The sequence below is a fragment of the Lepidochelys kempii genome, chromosome 1, assembly GCF_965140265.1.
Source record: "Lepidochelys kempii isolate rLepKem1 chromosome 1, rLepKem1.hap2, whole genome shotgun sequence".
NCBI classification, from domain to species: domain Eukaryota; kingdom Metazoa; phylum Chordata; order Testudines; family Cheloniidae; genus Lepidochelys; species Lepidochelys kempii.
Window position 1 is genome coordinate 332,260,127 of NC_133256.1, and position 22,849 is coordinate 332,282,975.

At 41.6% G+C, this 22,849-nt stretch overlaps 1 protein-coding gene across 8 annotated transcripts in view; it reads right to left on the reverse strand.

Moving 5' to 3' along the window:
- PCLO (piccolo presynaptic cytomatrix protein) overlaps window positions 1-22,607 on the reverse strand; it is a 514,363-nt gene extending 491,756 nt beyond the window's left edge. For 7 of the 8 annotated variants that reach the window (XM_073328637.1, XM_073328638.1, XM_073328636.1 and 4 more), the window contains exons 1-2: window positions 21,873-22,332; window positions 14,211-15,468 (exon numbers count right to left, since the gene is read on the reverse strand). In XM_073328637.1, the coding sequence (XP_073184738.1) occupies window positions 14,211-15,468; window positions 21,873-22,105 (1,491 nt within the window). In that variant the 5' untranslated portion in view covers window positions 22,106-22,332. Of the gene's footprint in view, window positions 1-14,210; window positions 15,469-21,872; window positions 22,333-22,557 lie in introns of those variants that run through there. The other variant, XM_073328639.1, reaches the window with a different exon arrangement.
- Between the last annotated feature and the right edge of the window lie 242 nt (window positions 22,608-22,849).

The window sequence follows — 22,849 nt, forward strand, 5'->3', positions numbered from 1 at the left end:
TGTGCAATTATCAAGTTCCTGGACTAGTTTATAGTTTTGGTTATGTTTTATATAATAGGAGCAAAAAAGTCATAGTGGTGCTCTATATGCACATATTGAACTAACAATAGAGGTGTGCTAATGAATTCCATATATTTATGTAGACCCATTTCATATAATCAACTTCTGAGCACAAGTCATCATCTGAAATAAATGAGGAGCTCTGCTTAAAAAATTATGGCCCTACATGAACCATAATTATGTGTTCCTGCAATCATATCATTATTAGGCTTAGTAGATCCAAAAATAATTACCATAAGCCCCATTGTACTCTTCATTATTCAACACAAAGGGAAAGAATAAGGCAAATAATTCATCTATTTTCTGTACCTCTAGGCCTCTATTACTGTAGTATCCAAGAACCTCACAATTTGTAATGAGAGGTTTCAGAGTAGCAGCCATGTTAGTTTGAATCCTCAAAAAGAAAAGGAGTACTCGTGGCACCTTAGAGACGAACAAATTTATTTGTTCGTCTCTAAGGTGTCACGAGTACTCCTTTACAATTTGTAATGTATTTCTCCTCACAACAGCCCTGTGAGGGAAAGAAATGCTATTTTACAGGTGGGGAACTGACTGCATGACTTGCTCAAAGCCTCACAGGAAGTATGGCAGAGAAAAGAATTGAACTGAGCTCTTCTGAGTCCCAGGCTACGACCCTAATCTCAGGACCATTCTTGCTCTCTTCTTATGCCCCCATAACTGTTTTAAGAGAGGAGAGCAGAACAAATACACCATTGTTTTCTCCTGAAGGCTATCTGCACAGTTGCAGTTGGGGCTCCAGAGGATTTCAGAAAGGACATGTCAGGCCAGAGGAAGAGGAAGATGAAGCCAGGAAAACATCTGTTCCACATGGCATTCCCCATGCTTTTCATTACTACTCAGTTTGGCATGGTATCCTGCACGGCAACAATTTCCAGCAGGAGAGTTAGTTCTGCTCATTACAGCATTATCTCCTACTCCTCCCTCCACACTCTCTATTCTAGGGGTGGCCAACCTGAGGCTCCGGAGCCATATGCGGCTCTTCAGAAGTTAAGTATGCGGCTCCTTGTATAGGCACCGACTCCAGGGCTGGAGCTACAGGTGCCAACTTTCCAATGTGCTAGGGGGGTGCTCACTGCTCAACCTCTGGCTCTGCCACAGGCCCTGCCCCCACTCCACCCCTTCCCACCTCCTCCGGTGTGGCTGCCGGTGGGCGGAAGACACTGGGAGCGGGGTGCGGGGGAGCTGATGGTGGGCTGCGGACATATTACTGTGGCTCTTTGGCAATGTACACTGGTAAATTCTGGCTCCTTCTCAAGCTCAGGTTGGCCACCGCTGCTCTATTCCCTTTGGAGGGGAAGGCAGGGCACACATGCAGCCACAAAGCCAGTGATATCATATATCCTGAGTGAGCCACATTGCCAAGGGACAAAGGGAGCTGCACAGAGGAGCAGACCACAGGGGTAGTACAAAATTCCCTATAGGCTCTTGGCTGCCTCAGGTGAGGGGAGATTCATTCATCCTGCTCCCTCCACAGACTTGCAAAACCTCATCCCTATCACCAACCAAGATGAAAACGAGGACATTTTATGTGGTGAACGTTTTGGTATTCAAGGGGATGAGTCAAGCTTACAGGACAAAATAATTAAGAAACAACTTCAGCTCCCATTTCAAGTGTGTGTAACTCCCATTGAATTTACTGCAAGTTGCACCCATGGAAATGAAAACTGAATTGGCCCAGACTGCTTTTTAATTATTATGTTTCCCTCTGTACTTACCCAGCAATACATTTTTAACAATGACCATAAAAGAGATTTTATGATCGCACCCATCTTCATAGATCCAGTAACCACCCCAAACACACCAAGAAATCTGTTATCTGCAGCAGTGGTTCTCAAAGCCGGTCCACCGCTTGTTCAGGGCCGGTTTGTTTACCTTCCGCGTCCGCAGGTTCTACCGATCGCGGCTCCCACTGGCAGCGGTTCACCGCTCCAGGCCTGTGGGGGCTGCAGAAAGCGGCACGGGCCAAGGGACATGCTGGCTGCCCTTCCCGCAGCCAGGGGTTTTCCCTGAACAAGCGGCAGACCGGCTTTGAGAACTACTGATCTACAGGCACTCAGATACCACAGAATATGCTCTGAGGAGAAAGTCCAGGATATACACCTTAAGATGCTCAAAAACACCTTCACTAAACAAGGACACTCCACCAGAGAAGTAGATTACATCATGGAACAGGTCACCCAAATATCCCGAGAGAACCTGTTTCAATACAGAAATAAAACCCCCTTCGACTGCACACCCTTAGTTGTCACCTACCACCCCACACGGAACTCATATAGGGTAGCATCAAACAACTACAACCCATAGTTGATGGGGACCCCATCCTGAAAGAAAGCTTTCCTGAACCCCCTCTTCTGGCCTTCAGACAACCCCTCAATCCCTCCAAGCTCATCTTCAGAAGCTAGCTCCTAACAAACCAGGACGCACAAACTCAAAGCAGCACCATATCCTGACAGAACAACAGATACAAAACCTGCAGACTGCTACAATGATCAACACCCCACACAACATACCTGTAGGGACACATTCCAGTCACAACATGTGGTGTACCTCATCCAGTGCACTAAATGCCTCAATAGCAACTATGTGGGTGAAACTAGACAATCACTACACTCTCAAATGAACTCACACAGGAAAACGATAAAAGACAAAAACACCCTAGCACCTGTGGGCGAACACTTTTCACAAAGTCATCACTCAATATCTGACCTATCAGTCCTCATCATAAAAGGAAACCTGCACAACACTTTCAAAAGACAAGCCTGGGAGTTTAAATTCATAACTTTACGAGACACTAAAAATCAGGTTCTGAACAGATGGATTTATGACTCATTACAACAGTCTGTAACCCATTAATAATCCCATCCAGCTGTTTCTCCCCCCCTCCCCCCCTTCATTTCCTTCCTATGACGCGAGGGGTGTTAATGGGTCACTTCACCTTATATGGTCCCTTGAAATATGCATTAATTACTTTTGGTAAACAATCTGTTCCACCTTGTATTTAGCAGTGACACTGAGTTAGCTTCTGAGACCTAAGAAGAGCACTGTGTAAGTTTGATAGCCTGTCTCTCTCACCAACAGAAGTTGATCCAATAAAAAATATTACCTCACACACCTTGTCTCTCTTACCACCAATAAAGACATTTAAAAAAATAATGATGGCCTTTTAATTTTATCAAATGCTTTCTTCACCATGTGATATAATTAATGGTAAACACAGCACCTGGTTAAGTCCAGCCTGATTATAGTGTCCAATTAGAGTCTAAATAAATAAATATGAGTCCGCTCTGTACTGCAGTTTGCAATATATTAACTTGAGCACCAACAATGTTAAGTGCCTTTATATCCTGTGTTTTCATTTTTTACTTTCTGAATCAAAATAAAGCTTTTAAAATAAAAGTTAATGGGTAACTCCTACAACTGAAATGAAGAAGGAAAAACATAGGGATTTTACCTTTTTTTTTAAAAAATCCCTCTGTTTTAGCCATAATTCCTTCCACTGAAATGCCTGGGAGGAATTTAAGTGCCAAAACTCCAAAGCCATTATAACCAATATATTTCATTTTAAACTCAGAGAACTGTAGTTTGCATGTGTTTTAACTGGAGGAGTTGTAAATAAATTACGTTAAGAGCTGCATTTTATCAACTAAAACATATTGAAGAATGGGCCTGATCATGTGTCTGCTGCCATCAAAGAGTTTGCTACTGACTTCACCGGGAGTAGGCTTGGGCTGTATCCAGGGCTGCTCTTCCATATTTTTACAGACAATGTAAAAGTTGTGGGAGGGTGAGCACCTCTTCCCCTCTATTCAATGACCATCATCATAAAAGGAGAAAGAGCGAGCAGTCAGAGCAATGTGTCATGGGCAGCAATGCCCTGGCCCAAATCCCAAATTCTTTCTTCGTTATATTTATTTCTTCCCAGAGCCAAAAAGGGCAAAATCCTCTAGTGCAGTGTGGCCTCCCCACTGGTCTGATGTAAACAGGCACTAAAGCTAGTGTAATTGGCCAAGGAACAATCACCCCAGTGGATTCTTTGGTGGAGTAGAGGTTTCTATGTTACACCTCTTCCTCTTTACGGAGGAGATGGTATGATGGGATAACATGATTTTGGCAATTAATTGATCTTTAAATATTCATGGTAAATAGGCCCAATGGCCTGTGGTGGGATGTTAGATGGGGTGGGATCTGAGTTACTACAGAGAATTCTTTCCTGGGTATCTGGCTGGTGAATCTTGCCCATATGCTCAGGGTTCAGCTGATCGCCATATTTGGGGTCAGGAAGGAATTTTCCTCCAGGGCAGATTGGAAGAGGCCCCTGGGGTTTTTCGCCTTCCTCTGTAGCATGGGGCCTGGGTCACTTGCTGGATGATTCTCTGCATCTTGAAGTCTTTAAACCATGATTTGAGGACTTCAATAGCTCAGACATAGGTGAGAAGTTTATTGTAGGAGTGGGTCGGTGAGATTCTGTGGCCTGCATTGTGCAGGAGGTCAGACTAGATGATCATAATGGTTCCTTATGACCTTAATACCTATGAATCTATGAATCCTCATCGCCTAGCTCTCTGATGTGATATTATGTAATTTCAAAATAATAAGCAAACACTAAAATATATTTCACAGCCCTGCCATATGTTCAGAGAAATAATAACAGCTTTCTAATGACTGTACTAGTTAAAAACGGGAGCTCCAAAGTAAGTTTATTCTCTATTTTCTAGCAATACCATCTATGAAGAGTGACCATGAAAGACAAACCTGTACCATCTTATTCAACAGCTCTTCTTTCTCTGTGCATTCAGAGTCAGAACTGCTGACTCCAGTGACAAAAATACATATTTATTGCTTTCATGTTTAACTTTCCTTAGCCATACAGAGACAACACAGCTCAGGAAGACCTGGATTCTACTCCTTCTTGTGTGTTATCAATAGAATTGTTACACCTGTGCAAACCCATTGAAGGCAACGGACTTGCACGGGTGTCACAGAATGCTTTGGCTGACTTGCAGGGTTTTTATTTCTGTGGAAGACCCTGCATGATTTTAACTAAAACATATTGTTTTCCAGTATGGCTGCAAGGAAAAAAAAACACATCTTCTTTACATTTCAAATTGAGCACATTTGAAACAACATTCACTGAGACAATAAAAATGTAGCTATTCTAACAGCCAATTCTCAGAGCAAAGCTATGTTTTAAGATAATTAAACAAATTGTCATTTACATTAAATCTCCTGGCAGTGTAAAGGAGCCTTAAAATGTGTATACAACATAAGCATATGTTCCCAGCTCAGTGTAAAATTTATGAACGCTTTACAATGCAGGGGATTGTAAAGTAGCCTCAGTGTAAATGAGAATCAGGTCCAATGTATTTAAAAGGCCCAACTCTGCACCAAAGCGTGACCTAGAAGTCAATTCCCAGCATGGGAACAAACACGTGTTTATGGCTCCCAAAGCCTCCAACAGGAGCCAGAGACAGGAATCTGAATTTGATTTATAGAATACATTTCTACCTAGATAAAATTAGGCCCTTAAAAATGCAAGTCAGTTATAATTCTATGCAGTATCATGTACGCTGGTAAAGCATCATAACAGAAAAGGCTCTAAGACTCAGAATCCTGGTGTGGGCAAAGAAGCAATAGGTTCAGCTCCAGCCCAAATACAACAGGGATGACATGGCCATTCTAAACTCAGGTATGTAATGTATCAGTTAAATAAGACTTTGCATCAGATGACTGGAGGGTAGCTAAATGTAATGCCAATTTAAAAAAAAAAATGTTTCAGAGGTGACCCTGGCAATTACAGGCCAGTAAGCCTAACTTCAGTTTGGGCAAGTTGGCTTAAATCATTTTAAAAAACAGAATTATCAGAAAGATAGTTAAACACAATACATTGGGGAAGAGTCAGCACAGCTTTTGTAAAGGGAAATCATGCCTTTACAAACCTATTAGAATTCTTTGAGGGGGTCATTCAACAACCATGTGGACGAGAGTGATCCAGTTGATATTGTGTACTTGGACTTTCAGAAAAACCTTGACAAGATCCCTCACCATAGGCTCTTAAACAAACTAAGAAGTCACGAGAAAAGAGGGAACATCCTCACATGGATCAGTAACTGATTAAAAGATAGGAAACAAAAGGTAGGAGTAAATGGTCAGTTTTCACAATGGAGAGAGGTAAATAGCATGGTCCTCTAAGGCTATGTACTGGGACAACATATTCATTAATTATCTGGAGGTGGCAAAATTTGCAGACGACACAAAATTACTCAAGACAGTTAGGTCCAAAGCAGACCAAAGTTACAAAGGGATCTCACTAAACTGGGTGACTGAGCAAACAAAAAAGCAGATGAAATGTAATGTTGACAAATGCAAAAAAATGCCAACTCTACATACAAAATGACAGGCTCTAAATTAGCTGTTACCACTAACAGTATAGAACACAAATGGTTAACAAGTAAAAGTTCATCTGTTCTACATAAAAAGCATCCAACCAAGTGAATATTACTGGGATTTGACAACAGATTATCCCTTTTGTTCAAAGAAGGAATCATCCACACTTCCTGCCCAGTGATTACCCAGAAAACAGCATCCCATATCACATGACCTGATGCAGTAGTAAATTACAGTTGCTGGGCAACAGTAATACCAGTGCAGATGGCTCACTGCAGTTGATACCTTTAGCTTTGCAGATTAATTCATAATTTACTTGTGTTAAAAACTGGACGGAAGAGTTTCCTGGGCTAGTGGTAACTTGTTTAAAAGCCTTTTAGCGTATTTTCTATTTAAAATGATTAGCCTACATGTTGGAAGGTCAGGCATTTCTTGCCGTACACTAACGATCGTTCAGCTTCTCTTAGCTCTTTTTTTTTTTTTTTTTTTTGCATTAAAGAAACTAGAAGCTACAGGACAATAATGTTTTTAATACGAATCTGCCCTGAATTAAAGAGTACTAATGTAGACATGTAAACTTCCTCTGATAAAGAATAATGGAAAGTGTATTGCATTCTTAAACAGGAATACTTCAGAACAGAACAATACTATTGTGTACGTACTTAGCACTTTTCATTTGAGGAGCTCATCAATTCTTCCAACAAATTCCACTTAGTGTAAACATATACACTATATTCTACTTTAAGTGTATCTTTTTTATAGCAAAGTAGAATTAAAGAAATTACACTAGAGATTAATTTAATCCAAAGTACCCAATTATTTCAGTACACAGCAATGTGTAAACTGCAATTTAGTAACAGTGAAACTCCAATCATTCTGTGGAGGATTTAACTGCAGATATTTCATTTAACACAAGGAGATAAGAAACGTTTTAGATAAGTGACTGAATATTTTTTGGGTCAGATCCTGATCTCTACTACCGTGGTGTAACTCCAGAGTAACTCCACCCACTTTAATGGAGTAGCTCTGGCTTCACACCAGTATATCTAAGAGTTGAATCTGATATGATATATTTAGATACTAATAAATAAAATAAATACATAATCTTGATCTGATTTTTTTTAAACTTTCATTTTGTCTGCACCTCATACTTATAATAGTTTATGAAAGGATTCAAACATTTACTACTTTTCTATTTTGCACTGCCTTCTTCATGTTGCCATCAGTAATAAATACTTTTCAGGACTAAGAGTATTTTACAGAGGGCTTGCCATGTCAAAGCTATTTCTACTACTATAATAAAGCCTAGACTTGGAGTCTAGGATTGAAGCCTTATTTTTGTTTACAGTAAGTTTCTAGTCCAGGTCACTTTCTGGTTCTCATGCACTAGCACAATGCTGCAGTTTTTGAACTGTAAGCATTGCAGAGAATACTTAGATCTAATAAAAGGCTGTCTTCATTAGCATTTGTCAAAAAAGAAAATAATGAAAACACTTCTAGCAATACTGTATTAGGTTTATCCAAAATGATGTGCTTTTAATGCAAAATTATGCTTGTGAATTCAAATTCACAAAAGTCATAATGAAGGTTCCCCCAGGAATGGAATGTACTTATCTGGGTGGGGCTCGATAAATTCATGAATGGGACTATATAATGAGGTTCCCTAGGACAGCAGGGGACTAGATTAGATGACCCAAGAAGCTCCTTACAGTCCTATTTTCCTCTGAATAACAAGATACTCCCTTGTGTAAGAACAGTATTTTGAACTATTGTATGTACTTTTAAATGAGTTTCTTAATATAGATGTGCAAAGCAGTTTAGTTATAATTGCAGTGGATATCATCAGTGAGTTTCCTCAATTTCTCTGTTTAAATTCTTAATAACATGTATTTAACATGCACCTTACCAAACCATTCCCTCACCAAAGACATGGCACAATGACAAGTATTGGTAAATAACTATTATTTATCATGAAGAACATTCCAATTCTGTAACAAAATGGAAGGAGAAGGTAACAGGAAAGTAGAAGGGAAGAGCAGCCATATTACACCACTGAAAACATGTGGAATGGGTTATTGAAGGTCAGAAGAGATGACTGAGATAGATTAAAGGTGGAATGAATTGTTTGAAAGTAGCGGGATCTCTAAAGGCATGTGGTATCAAAGAGAAGCCCATGGAGGAGATCTGAAAAATATAACTAGGGTGTACAACATTAAGAGCTCTAGAACTTGAGTCCATCTGCCCCTTTATGGACATCCAGTGTAATGAACATACAGGTGCATTATCTCAGCACAATCCCTGGCTGAGTATGTGTTATGCATCTTCTTTAGTGGCTGGTTCACAGAGGATGACAGTCTGCTACAACTACCAGCCAAAGGAAACAACGTATAGAAGTTCATGCACTTTGGCAAAGCAAGTATTTAAAGATATGAGTAGTGCTTAACGGATCTGGAGGTGCTGGGATCAGTCCTCACTGATGACCTGTGTTGTTGGTTTTTACAATAGGGAATGTAAGAAGGAAAATAAAATGAAGGGGAAAAAATTCCAAATGATTACACAATAAAACACATAGTTAGGAGGCTGGTTATTTGAGGGACATTCTCATTATCTTTTATATGAGATTCAAAAGTGTGTATATGAGAAATAGAACGGAGGACCAAACATCAACTGTGTTTAGATGGGTTTTTTTACCTTATGTAATTGTTTCTAGGCACTCATATAACACAGTGATGAACTGAATATAAATACCTAGACAGATTAGAGAGACATACGTTGCCAGACACTATTTATGGTGTGTTTTCTGTCTAGAATATGCTGCACAAAACTGAAGACAGACAATACCTTGTCCAAAGATATTTGCAATGTAAGTTAGTTCAGTCACCTGGTGCAAATGATGATCTGATCTCCTAGCAGTACAGTATCACTTTTGGGTCTTGGTTACAAAGTTCTCTATCGCGAATTGAGGTGGATAGGCTTCATATAGAATGTGAATTTTAAGTAGGGATTTAAATGAAGAGAGGGTGAACCTCTGATGTTATTTTGTACTTTCTTCTGTGCTGTGCTGTCCTGATGCATTGAATACACTTCTGGAGCTAGTCTGCCTGGAGCTTCTGGAACTAGTCCTTATTCAACCCTCCTCTTCAAGAGCCACTTCTGTTGTGATGCCTGCAAGAAATCTGCCAACTAGTAATATAGAAATGTAGGAATTGACATACTGGACCAGACTAGTGGTTCAATCGCCCATCACTGACAGTGCCCAGAACCTGATGCTCCAGAGGAAGATGCAAGAACCCCTGCAGAAGGCAGTTATAGTAGTTTACAAAGGAATAGTCGGGGAACTAAACAATGAAAATCCTCTGTTACATGCTGTAGCTCTTCCCCCTACCTTTTGTTCATCCGTTTATTTTTCATTTAGAATTGTCATTTTTTGGGAGAGAGACTGTGCCTGAATAAGAGAGAGTTCCAAATGAAAGAGGTATGAATGGAAAACACGAAGGGGAGCACGAGAAGCTTAAATATTACGCAGCAGGTGAGAAGAAGTCAAAGAAGGGATTTCATTAGGTAAATGGTAAGATCTGAGTGGTGAGAGGGAAGATTATTTTAACAGATGGACTGGAGAGTAATAAGGACAAACCAGGAACATAAAGTTTTCACAGTAGTCACAGTGACATACAACTAAGGAACAAAGTATTGTTTTCAAGCAGTATGGTGAAAAGAATGTATGAGATGTGGTATAGGAAGAAGCAGCAAGATTTGGCAACAGCCTGGGCATTGGATGAAAAGAGGGATAAGATTTTGAGCTTAATAAAGGAGGGGAGAAGGGCTCAGAGGGGAAAGATCAGGAGTTCAGGTTTTGTTATATTCCATTTCAGATGGTCACAGAACATCCAAAATGAGATTTCAGCAAGATTGGAGATGAGAGGCTGAGCAGAAGGGGAATGGTAGATATGGGAGTCATCAGCATAGAGCTAGTAGCTGACTAGATTAGAAGCACTTCTTCATTTATTGAAATGATTGCACTGTGAAATAAATGCCTTACCCATGTTTATTTCAAAGTATGATATGAAATTCAAATGTCCTTTTACATATGTATGCAATCAGGTGGTCTTAAAGGCAGCTGTATTTATTGTCTCAACATATTGAATTTCATACCCAGGCATAATGCCTACTTAAAAAGTTAGTGGAAAATCGAAGATTTTTCAAATACTTACAGCTCTCTCTAAACCAGTTTGGTTCAAATACATTGAAGGCTCTTGACTATCTTCATGGAAATCTGATATTTTAAACATACACCAACTTTTGAACTATCAGAATCCCACTAAGGAGAATGAAAGAAAGAGAGAGAGAGAGAGAGAGAGAGAGAGAGAGAAAGACAGAAGGAAAGCCTTTGAACCATGCTCCAATAACTGAATATAAAATGGGTCAAATAAAATTTTATCAATTGGGCATGCCAAACAAGCAGGAGAAATTTCAACTAAAGTAGTTTTTCTCTTTCTCCCTGTACCAGAAAGCTGCAAAGGCTTGAAAATAAAGGTTTATAAGAATTTGATCTTTGAATATGGCTAACATCACTACTACAGAGACAAGGTGGGTGAGGTAATATCTTATATTGGACCAACTTCTGTTAGTGAGAGAGATGAACTTTTGACCTTACACAGAGCTCTTCTTCAGGTCTGGGAAACTTGCTCAGAGTGTCACAGCCAAATACAAGATGGAACAGTTTGTTTAGCATAAGTAGTTAACACATACTTCAAGGGACCATTAAAGGTGAAGTGGCCGATTAAAAGGTGAAGTTGGTCCAATAAATATATTACCTCACCCACTTTATCTAATACCCTGGGACCAACAAGGCTAAAACAACACCGCAAATAACATCACTACTGTCATACTATAATATTTCCAGTGGCTGCTTAATGATTTTTGTTTCTAAACAATCTTTCTAGATTATTCTCGAGATCAATTATTCCAAACCTAGACAATCATCCAATTATTTTTCTGTAATTTGATGCAGCACCACAGTCCCACCCAACTAGCTAGACTTAGGTGTGGGAGTGTGGCAGTAGAGGTTCAGGGTACCAGTGTTTCTCCTTTGACCCCACTAAAGAACACTCCTGTCTAAAACGTCCCATAAAACATTCTCCAGCAGCAGTATTCTCTGGTCACTCCTCTTGAACACGTCCTGCAAATGGCCCCAGAACCCACAGGCAGTAAAGCACAATTCACACTTCTGCTAATCTAAGGGCATGGCTACACTTGCAGATGTAGAGCACTTTGAGTTAAACCAGCCTTCGTAGAGCGCAGTAAGGAAAGCGCTGCAGTCTGTCCACACTGACAGCTTCAAGTGTGCTGGCATGGCCACATTTGCGGCACTTGCAGCGGCATTGGGCATGCTGCATTATGGGCAGCTATCCCAGCATGCAAGTGACTGCAATGTGCTTTTCAAATGGGGGTGGGGTGGGATGGAGTGTGACAGGGAATGTGTTGTGTGTATGTGGGGGAAGAGAGAGTGGGTTTTTGGGGGGCTGAGAGCCTGTCAGCATGCTGTCTTGTAAGTTCAGACAGCAGCAGACCCCCCCCACCTGCCTCTCTCTCTCACACACAGAATTCCACACTAATGGTTGCTTTGTCTCGGAGGAGATAGGCAGCTGGGTTTCAGAAATGTAGCTTTCAAAGGCCATATCTGCATTCCTACAGTGATTCAAAAACAATGACAAGAGTGGCCACTTGACTTAAGGGGATTATGGGATGTTTCTGGAGGCTGATCAGAGAACAGTAATGCAACACCTCATCCACACTGGCACCGCAGCGCTCCAGCGGGAGCGCAGCAAACGTTATTCCACTCGCCAAGGTGGAGTATCAGCAGCGCTGTAACCGCGGAGTCAGAGCGCTCTACGTGCCTTGCCAGTGTGGACAGGTAGTGAGCTAGTGCGCCCGGGGCTCCTTTATTGTGCTGTAACTTGCAAGTGTAGCCAAGCCCTGAGAATTTCCGAACATCAACTCCAGGGCATCCTTTGATATCCCAGGGGTGGACTCAAACGGGCTCTGAACTCAAGTTTGTATCCTCTGCATAGAGGTGCAGAGAGTTACCACTGTAAACCTTTTTTATTTTATTTCTTTATTAAAAAGACTGCAAACCAATAAATAACCAAGGTTGACAAATGTGAACTACATGCCATTTGTCACCAGGTACCATCCAAAAATGCCACTAGTACAAGATGACAGGTTTCAGAGTAGCAGCCGTGTTAGTCTGTATTCGCAAAAAGAAAAGGAGGACTTGTGGCACCTTAGAGACTAACTAATTTTTTTGAGCATAAGCTTTCATGAGCTACAGCTCTCTTCATTGGATGCTGTAGCTCACAAAAGCTTATGCTCAAATAAATTGGTTAGTCTCTAAGGTGCCACTAGTACTCCTTTTCTTTTTACTGGTACAAGATGTGCATGTGAATGAGATGTATCAATTATCAATGTTCTTTCTGGTTGTCGATTGTAGTCTTTATATACCAGACCAAAGCTAAGCACAACTGATTACTTTTTCTCCAAATTCATGTTGAAATTCTAGTTGTTGCCCAGTTCAGGCTTCTTTCCATTAGCTTTCCTTCCCATCTAAAACAAACAATCAAACAAAAAAAAAAACCAACAACAAACCAACAGTCCTCTCTAACATCCTCTCTGATTGCTTCATGACTGGTTTGTTGGGTTTTTCTTTGATACCAGTTCTACTGTGCTCAAATTTCTAGGTGATGCCAAAAACGCAGGCACTGAAAACATACACACGCAAACTACAAAGCATCTTTGGGAAATTAGAGTAATGGGGGTTTAAAAGCAACAAGAGGAGTCCAGATATTAATGTGAATTCCCATGGAGAGGATGCACACAACACAAATGTAGTATAGAGGTTGTTAATCAAGCCACCACACACATCAAATTAAAACAAGTTCATTTTAAAAATACTGTCCTAATATTACTTTTATTACAGGAGTGGAGATCAGGGTTGGGAGTGGAGATAGTCCACAGAAGGATTATTCAGTCTTAAGTAATGGTCCACCTTATTGAAAACAAATTGAAAACCATCAAATTACAAATCATCAGCCAGATTCTTAACTGGTCTACACACCTGTGGAGCTCCAAAACTGCCAATCTAGACCACCTGAGGATCTGACCCTGTATCCATTTCAAGCACAAATTTCCACGTGTGACTAATTGCTCCAGATATTAAAAAAGAAAGATTTTTTTAAAAATTCTCATTTATTTTTTCAACATCTGGACTGCTTGTTTACTTTTGCACCTTGCTCAGCACAGATATTGAATATAAGCTAGTCAGTGTCACTTTTATTGCTTAGTCATTTCCTATATCAGTTTATCTTTCTGGTTCACAGACATCAGCAGGAGACTATGGTATCTGAACTACAAACACAGAAGGGGAGTGTTTAAATCAAAACAAAAGCAATTGTTTTAAAGGAAGGTTCATATTAGGTTCTCTCTTATTATTTCTATGTCAGTCATGCTTAGGAACCCCAGTCACAGCCCAGGACCCCATTGTGTTAGACACTAGAAACACAGAACTGTCATTCCCCTCCAAATGAAATGTGAATTGTTTGCCTAAACAACCTCACCTTCTCCTCTTAACTTGCTATAACCGGCCTATGTGATGTATTACAAACCATAATAGCTTCTGGACTTAGCCATAGTGAATTTTTACCCAATTTTGGGGCCTAGAATGAAAATCAATGTTAGAGGCTACTCACCTCTGTTATATGCGGGTTGGGATTAAAGCCACACAGGCTGCAGACCACGGTTTGACACTGTGTGCATGTATTGTAATTGGCTTGTTCTGGAGTGTGCAGCAGCAGTTCAGTGCTAGTGCAAAGAGGACAGAAAGTTTTCTTTGGGGCTGATTCAGCAGGTGTGGCTGCAGTTACTTGTTGTTGCTGTGAAGCTTTACCAGGCCCTGGTTGCTGGCCTGATAGTTTTGTAGGTCCTGGTTGTTTTGATGGTAGCTTTGCAGGTCCTGCTGGCTGAGGGGATGGCTTCCCAGGCCCTGGCTGCTGAGATGGTTGTTTAGCAGGTCCTGCTGGCTGAGGGGATGGCTTCCCAGGCCCAAGCTGCTGAGATGGTTGTTTAGCAGGTCCTGCGGGCTGTGGGGATGGCTTCCCAGGCCCAAGCTGCTGAGATGGTTGTTTGGCAGGCCCTGCTTGTTGAGGCGATGGCTTTGCAGGACCTGCTTGCTGTCCTGGTTGCTGAGATGGTTGTTTTGTAGGACCTGGCTGCTGTGCTGATGGCTTTCCGGGAGCTGGTGTGTGGGATGGTGCTCTAGCAACATCTGGCAGCTGTGGTAATGTTTTGGTCTGGCCTGGTTGCAGTGTTGAAGGTTTTGCAGGACTCTGTTGTTGAGGTACCTGCTTTGTGGATTCTGATTGCTGGGGCTGAGTTCTCTGTGGCCCTCGTTGTTGAGATGGTTGTTTTGCTTGTTCTGATGGAGGGCCTGTTGGCTGACTAGGCCCTGGTTTCGGAGCTTGCTTAGCTGCCCCTGGTTGCTGCTGTTGGGGTGGCAGTTTGGAAGGCCCTGGTTGCTGGGGTGCAGATTTCACAGGCTCTTTTTGCTGAACTGTTGGCTTTGGAGATTGTTGCTGAGTTGGATGCTTTGCATGTCCCTTTTGCTCCTCAGGCTTTCCCTGGTCCTTCTGAACTGCTTTTTGTTTCCTGTTGGCTTCTTCCTGGGCTGCATCAGAGTCCGATATCAAATCGAAAGGATTGAACTTGTTTACGACTGAAGTGACTGCACTTAATGGATTGGCCTCAGAGAGGAAGCTAGGCATCATACTTGGCTTCTGATCTTCTTTAAAATCAGTCCTGGATTTAGATTCTCTCAGACTAGTGGAAGAAGGGCTCCTTCCAGGCGACCGTTGTTCTGTCTTCAACACATCTACCGTTCTGCTTTTGCTTAAACTGGATGGAGACTTACCTGGCTGTCTTGCATAGTGGTTTATATCAAGCTCAGGATGTCTGTGGGGAGATAAATACAGTAAAATAAAAATAGTGAAAAAACTAACTATAAATTAGTTGTAATTATTGAACTCTTTGGAAGAAAATATATTTTTTTTAAAATGTAAAGAAAAATAAGGTAGGAAAAGTTAAAGATTATGGCCACTGAATCTTCAACTACTTAACTTCAAGCATGTGAGTAGTCCTCAATGGGACTATTCATATGAGTAAAATTACTCATGTGCTTTAGTGTTTGTGGGATCAGGGCTTATTACTAGAAGGATTATCATATTTTTTTTGTTCCAGAAACATTTATCTGAATATTTAGTTGATGTCTGATTTAGTATTTAGGAACTAATCTAACAGAAGTACCATCCTTATCCAGAGAATTTTCTTTCAGAAGTCTGAAGCACTACAAAATTAAGCTGTGATTTGCCATTTCATCTAAACCCAGATGATTAACTCTTCACAGTATCTCTTGGGGTGTACAATTCAAACATGGAGACAAAAAGAACAGTAAAAGAGAGAGGTGTTCCATGATCAGCAGATCAAAGCATGGCCATCCAGGAAAAATACTCACATGTTACAAAATATTTATATGTAATTGTGGTCTAGCTATTTGTACCTACTTTTAATGGTGTATTTACAACTGAATATGCAGCAGTGATTCAGGCACCTAAAATCCCAATAGATCCAAATGTAGAGATATCTTTTATTATAGTATTTACACTGACATTCATTAATAATAAAGAAAAAGTATCTTCATTCAGATGAAGCACAAGCTAGCTAAGAGAATCACTTCTTTTTAGCTTTTTCATTAATAGCACTGAAACTATCCTTCTGCCCCCCCACCTAAAAAAACCAACAACATAATTCATCTGACAACAAAAATATCTATCTTATTCTGCAGGGTTTTTTCCTTCTACAGGTCTCATTTTCCTTTGTTTTATAATAGAATATAGAAGGTTAAGCTAGGGAAAGAAGGGAGCCAAATCCAGAAAATACCTAGAGGTGTAGTATGGTGTTTTAATTGTTACTCTGTTGGTTTGTACCTGGAGGGGATGATATTCTATTCAGTGCTATTGTATTTTAGCTAAAGGGTGACAGGTGATGTTCTGTTTTGTGCTATCATTTAGTCTTTCCTGGAGGATATGATATTCTCTCCTGTGCCATCATTGTGATCAGTTTTCAGACATCTCAAGTTAAATATAGTCCCACATTTCCAAACATGTTATTTCTTACTGTACATCATGAAAATCAGGCAGTCATTCATTACAGTTAGCCTATTACAGAATCTGAGGTCCATGACTACAATAAAAACAAACTAGCAGTACGATAATTTTTAATTAAGAGTTACATCAGAACACTGCCATAGTTATAAATAGTAGTAACATGCTACACTGGATTTCAAACAGCTAATGTTACTAGAAACACACTACTTTAATTCGTGACTATTTTGAGCTTTAATGAATCCCTGATGACAATGAACAACCCTAAGAAAATCTATATGGTAGGCATTTTGGTTCTCAAGATTCTAGCAATTTGCAATTTCACATCAATCCTGACTTGCTTTTTAAAAAGTTATCCAAAACAAGGGTGTAGGGAACAGGATTCCTATGGATGGCTAATTGCTTTTATTGTCATCACATTAACTAGGGTTGCCAGTTTTGGTTGGATATATTCCTGGAGATTTCATCACGACATAATATTTAATTAAAGATTAATGTAACTCCTGGAGACTCCAGGCCTATCTTGGAAGGTTGGTAACCCTAACATTAACTCTGACTAGAAAGCTGCTTTCAGTGCTACACATTTTGGTTTTTTTCCCCAGGATAGCCACATGGATTATTGGGAGTTTTATTATATTAATGCATGACCCATTGAAGTCAATGAGAGTTGTTTCATTGACTTCAATGAGTACTTGATGGGGCCCCTGCTTACCAGGAAGAAAGGTATATCCAGAATGGCCCAACCATAAACGGAATCTATACAATGTTTGCAAATTTACTATAAAGCTTTTGCTAGCTGCCAGTCAGGCCTATCTGGTTTTAGTTCCATGCCACTTTGTGGTACATATTGCATTCATCCAAAGATGTAGTGCTTGCTTAGTGAAAATGTACAGGCTTTTAGACTAGTAAAGGCTGAGTATGGTTCTGGTATTAATGCTTGCAACTGTTCAAGAAGTTTGAAAGCTTAGGTTCAAAACAGCAAGACCCTAAGAAAAAAAATGGAGGTATGACCATTAACAACTTATGGACATAAATACTGCCTAATGGCTGAGAATATTGAATACCAATGTTTTGAGAAGCAGAATTTGAAGTTTAGGTCAGGAAATATGAGGTAATTACAATTTCTCATGCATGAAATCGGAAGAAATTAATATTTTAAAAAAAATCAACTAACGATGATGTTTCCAGGGCTAACTAATTGTGAACTTTTTAAAGTGGTGTACTCATGGGAGAAGCAGTCAGCCTCTGCCACTCTTATCTGTAGAACACGGATCTCTTAGAACAAGGAACACTGTAACAAAATTGGTTAATAAGACTAAAAAAGCATGAATTGAAAAATTACTGCCTGATGATGCCAGATCTCATGTTTACTGTGCAGACCAGATTTGTTTTGCAATTCTCCATAAATGAATGCTTCTATATGAAGGAAACAGACTGTACCTAAACTGTGGAAGAAAATGACTTCAGAGGACAAATTTATTGAAGACTTTTACCTCTGTAATAATAAACCTGGATTTAGGCCTTTTAGTTTTGGGCACATGAGTGTGGGAGCACAGTTTTTCTAATATTTTCTACACCCATGTAAGAACTGAGTTTTAAGAACAATCAGTTATTGTAGTCACATATTGCCTTTATAGTTGTTGATACTTCTGTAAATCTCAGAACTTAATTTTCATTTTTGTCTGGTAGGGAATTTCCTGTTGCCAAACATTTTTAAATGGGGAGAGGAACTCCATAATTTTTAAAGGGAGGCCGTTTTTGAATTCTCAGGCCCAAATCAAAACTTTCTTCACTCCCCAATGCCCTGATTCTTTTGTTTCTCTTCCTCGTTTAGGCCGTGATTCAACAAAGCACTCAGTTTCAGTTATGTAATTATTAGGGCCTGATCCAAAACCCATGGAAATCAATTGGAGTTTTACTATTGATATCAGCAGGCTTTGGATCAGGTCTTTAATAGCCTGAAAACCTTCATGATAAAATTAAACCAAACTATTTATACCATCAATTAAAATTAATTATTTTGAAGCCAAAAATAAATTAACAATGAACACTCATTAAATAATCCTTCATATTTACAGAAAATATATGTATACAAAAACATGTTTCCTGCTGGGCGGCGTTGACTTTCTTAGAGTCAGTATAATCATGCTACTGACAAAAGACTGTATTTATTCTGGAAGAATAAATGCAATACTTAGGAAGCATGGTTCTCAGGCTGGGCTACTTTCACAGCATATACTCTCAAAATACAACAGCAATTTTTTTTGCCAGTGACAGGCGGTTGCTAAACTATTTAATCACATACATAAAAATTAAGTTTACCTAAAAATGAAGTGGCTGTGCTAGAAAGAGATTTGATCATCTAATCCTTTCTGATGATACGGAACAGATCCTCTGCTAGTGTAAACTGGCATAGTGCCACTAACATTCTATGGAGCTAAACTGATTTCCACTAGCTGAGGATATAGCTCATTGTGATTCAGTCACAGTTTGCAGACTACGAACTAAAAGTTGTCTGATTTTCTTCAAAAGTGCTGAGCACCCGAATCTCCCACTGAAGCTAACCGGTGCTACAGTTGTTCAACACTGAAAAATCAAGTCAATTTTATTTAGGTGGTTCATTTTAAGTGCTCAGGTTTGGAAAAAAAAATGGTTTTAGTGCTTATAATAAAATGGTTAAAGTGTCACAATATGCATTACTTGCTCTTATACTAGCTGCTGCATTTCCAGTGACTTGAAAGCATGAAGCCTCAAAAAATACATATAACTACAGGTGTATTTTGTGCAGGTGAAGGGGAAACCCTGTATACTACTACTTATATTGCGTGCTATTACAAAGTCAGTAGTTGCCAAGATGTGTAACACAATGGTATACGGAAGATCAGTTCCCTGTTATAGAGGAAATAATGGTGGTAGCTCAGAATCTCAGATGCACTGTATAACAGTTGGTATATGTTGTCCTTAGTATGGCAAGCACTGCACACTAAAAACAAAACTCCATTTGTATAAAACAAAAATCTAAAAACCAGTGCAGTAAGGGCACCATAGCAATGTGATACTGTGCAGATACTGAGCCTAAATTTCAGCATCACCACCTGAATCATTTCAAAATGAAACTGGAATAAGCCGGTTATGAATGTATTGTTGGGAACAATCCTGCATTGGAAAATAGATGGACTAGATGACTTAAAAGCTCTTTCCCATCTCTAATTTCTTTGCTCACATAGGATTACTCTTCAAAGCAACAGCCTCTGGAAGACCAAAAAAGTTTGAAGCTAAGGAATCTCAGCATCACTAAACTAGTCAGTTGCTTAAGTCAAAGTCATTGTGTGCCTGATCCAAAGACCATAGTAGTCAACTGAAGGACTTCCATTGAAATTCATGGATTTTGCATTAGGCTCTCAAAAGTCAGGCTTCCCACCTTTGTCAGAGAATCCCAACAGCAGCAAAGAGCAAGTAAAACCACGGAGCAAAGAATGGATACTTGGTAATACAGATAGGCATGCAGATACTGTGGTGATGAGCACCAGTACAAAACTCTGAGATATGTTATCATCTACCCTAACAAATCATCTTTTTACTCAGCATAGTGAAGCACACCTGATTATTAAAATGTCCAATTTACCAAATACAGACAGGTTTTATTTTAATGAAAAGTGAAATTAAGTTATACAGCTATAACAATCATCTAAGGGTTTCCAGTTAGCCCAGAACATAATTTAAGGGTAACAACTGTCGGCAGATATAAAGATGTGGCCAAGTAAAATCATTTTAGCCACCCCTAACAATGTAATGGGAATGTTTATCTTCCTTTGTACTGGCAGGTTAACTTGAAAACAATAAACTTTTAAAACCTGTGTGTCTTTGTGGTATCCCAAACTGCTACACAAAAGGGAATTTTGAGCTTGATTATGCACCCCTGGAGGAGTCCTCATTGGATTCAGTGGGGGCCAGGGCAGGCCCTAAATTAGCTATAGAATTATATTCCACACAAACTGTCATTTTATGTCCATTCTTAACAAACATGCAAGAGATATAGGATGAAACCTCAGTTTCAAGCAAATCGGAGACAAATTCATCCCAGGTGTAATTCCACTGACCTCTGTGGAGTTCCTCTAAGGGTGGATTTGGTCCAATCCTCCTTTTTTGTGTTCTCTTAGCATTCACTTATACAAGCCTGATATTATATAAACTGACCTGGCATTTATCTGGCGTGAGGTCAGTACACCACAAGAACCTGTGGAACAGGCAGTCAAAGGAGGTTCCTTTTTGTAGCCTGCTTCAAGACAAACAACACACCCAGCCCTTGAAATTGTAGGCTCCAAACTAGCTATACCTGGATTGTGGTCCTGAGAAAAGGGCAACTTCAGCACCATGGACAAGGGAAAGGGAAACCTCTATCTTCCCTGACCATAATGTGAGTTAACACTACTACTGAATTACAAGCACATAAAGATAAGTAGTATTCCCTTTTGGGGCAAGCAACGGATTTGGGGTAGGAGGGAGAATAAGGAAGTAAATTGTTTTAGCTTTTAGATATACATGAAGAGGTGAAGTCAAGCCCACACAAGACACGGAATCACTATTTGACAATACAGTCCATGCTCCCTATTTGTCTTTCCCCCGTCCCCCACACAAAAAAATGAGAAAAGACATAAGGGAGGACTATATAGGCGTAAATAGAGAGCCTTTGGTCTTTGACTATTTATATAAATCAATTGTTACTAGCAGAGGCAGATTAAGACTTTCAAATATAATAATGCCCTAGAGTTTAGGAAGATTCGGTGAGACTCCATCGGTCCAGTAGCAGCCGCTACAGAACTGCTCGGTGTGGGCAAAGCTCTCCTGGCTCCTAAGCTAGCTCGGGGGAGCGCATCCCAAGCCTTTATACCCCAACCCCCCCAATTGTTCTTATCTGCAAACCTCCGGCTCCCTTGCCACCGAAGCTAACCAGCCCCTGGGTCTGCTCCAGGAAGGGGGGTGGGGTGAGGCGGTTTATTCCTGATGATTAGAAACCCTCGGAGTGGGGGGAGCAGAGGCTCCACCCCAGGGTCCGTACCCACGCTGCCTCCCCATCGACTCCCCGCCTGCACCATGCACCGCCCGCTCCTGATGCAATGCACCGGGCTCGCAGGGCTGCGGCCGCGGCAGCAGCCCCCCACCCCGCCGGGAAGAGGGAGCGGGGTCTCGGCGTGCCTTTGCATGGGAGGCGGCTCCGCGCTGGCCGTGCCGGGGAGGCTCCCTTTGGGCAGCCCCTGCGCCCTTGACATGACAGCGGCGATCTGTCTCCTCTCCTCCTCGCTGAGCTGGCTCAGGTCCGCCTCCACGCCGGCTGCCAGCCCTTGCCCGCCGCCGTCCCCGGCCGCCGCCGGCCCGGCGGGGAGCCCGGCCAGCGCTTCTCCCCCCTCCAGGCTCGCCTCGTTGCCCATGGCTGGCGGGCTCGGCTCCCGACAGGCGAGCTCTCGCCGCTCCTCGGCGCAGGCTGGGCGGCTCCGGCCCCGGCTGGGCTCGCCCCTGCCCCGGTGGGGAGCGGGGCAGTCAGTCCTGGGCGGCGGGCGCCGCTGCCTGCATGGCTCCGGGGCGCTGGCTGCGGCTGCCGGGGCGAGAGAGCGCGAGCGGGCACCCGGGCGATGCCAGCCTAGCTCTGCCGCCGCCGCCGCCTCCCCGCCGAGCGCATGCTCCGTGCCGAGTGCAGGTGGCTCCCCCCCCCCCCCCTCCCCTCCCCTCCTCTCCCCTCCGCGCGCACACAGCGGCGGCCCCCGCCTTACCCGGGCAGTTAAAGGAGACGCGGAGTCCCAGTGCGCCGCCCCCCCCCCCCCCCCAGCCACACACCCACACCCAGCCACACACACACACGGGACCCCCGCCCCCAACTCATCACCTGGCGTAAGTGCCGCAAAAAAGCTGCATCTGGCACGGGGATCCAGACAGTGTGGGGCTCCCCCCCCCCACACACACACACAAACCACCCTGATTCATAGGCAGCCAAGTGTAGCTGCTCCAAATACATCCCCAGACCCGGAGATATACCCGTGCCGGAACTAGCGGTGCGGCCACACCCCCTGGCTTGAAGAGGTTTCCATCCCACTCAGAGTTTACCGTTTGGTTCAATGGCTCTTAGCAGCCCACTGTAATAATTGTTCCAGCGCCCTTGAGGGCAGAAGCAGCCGCTC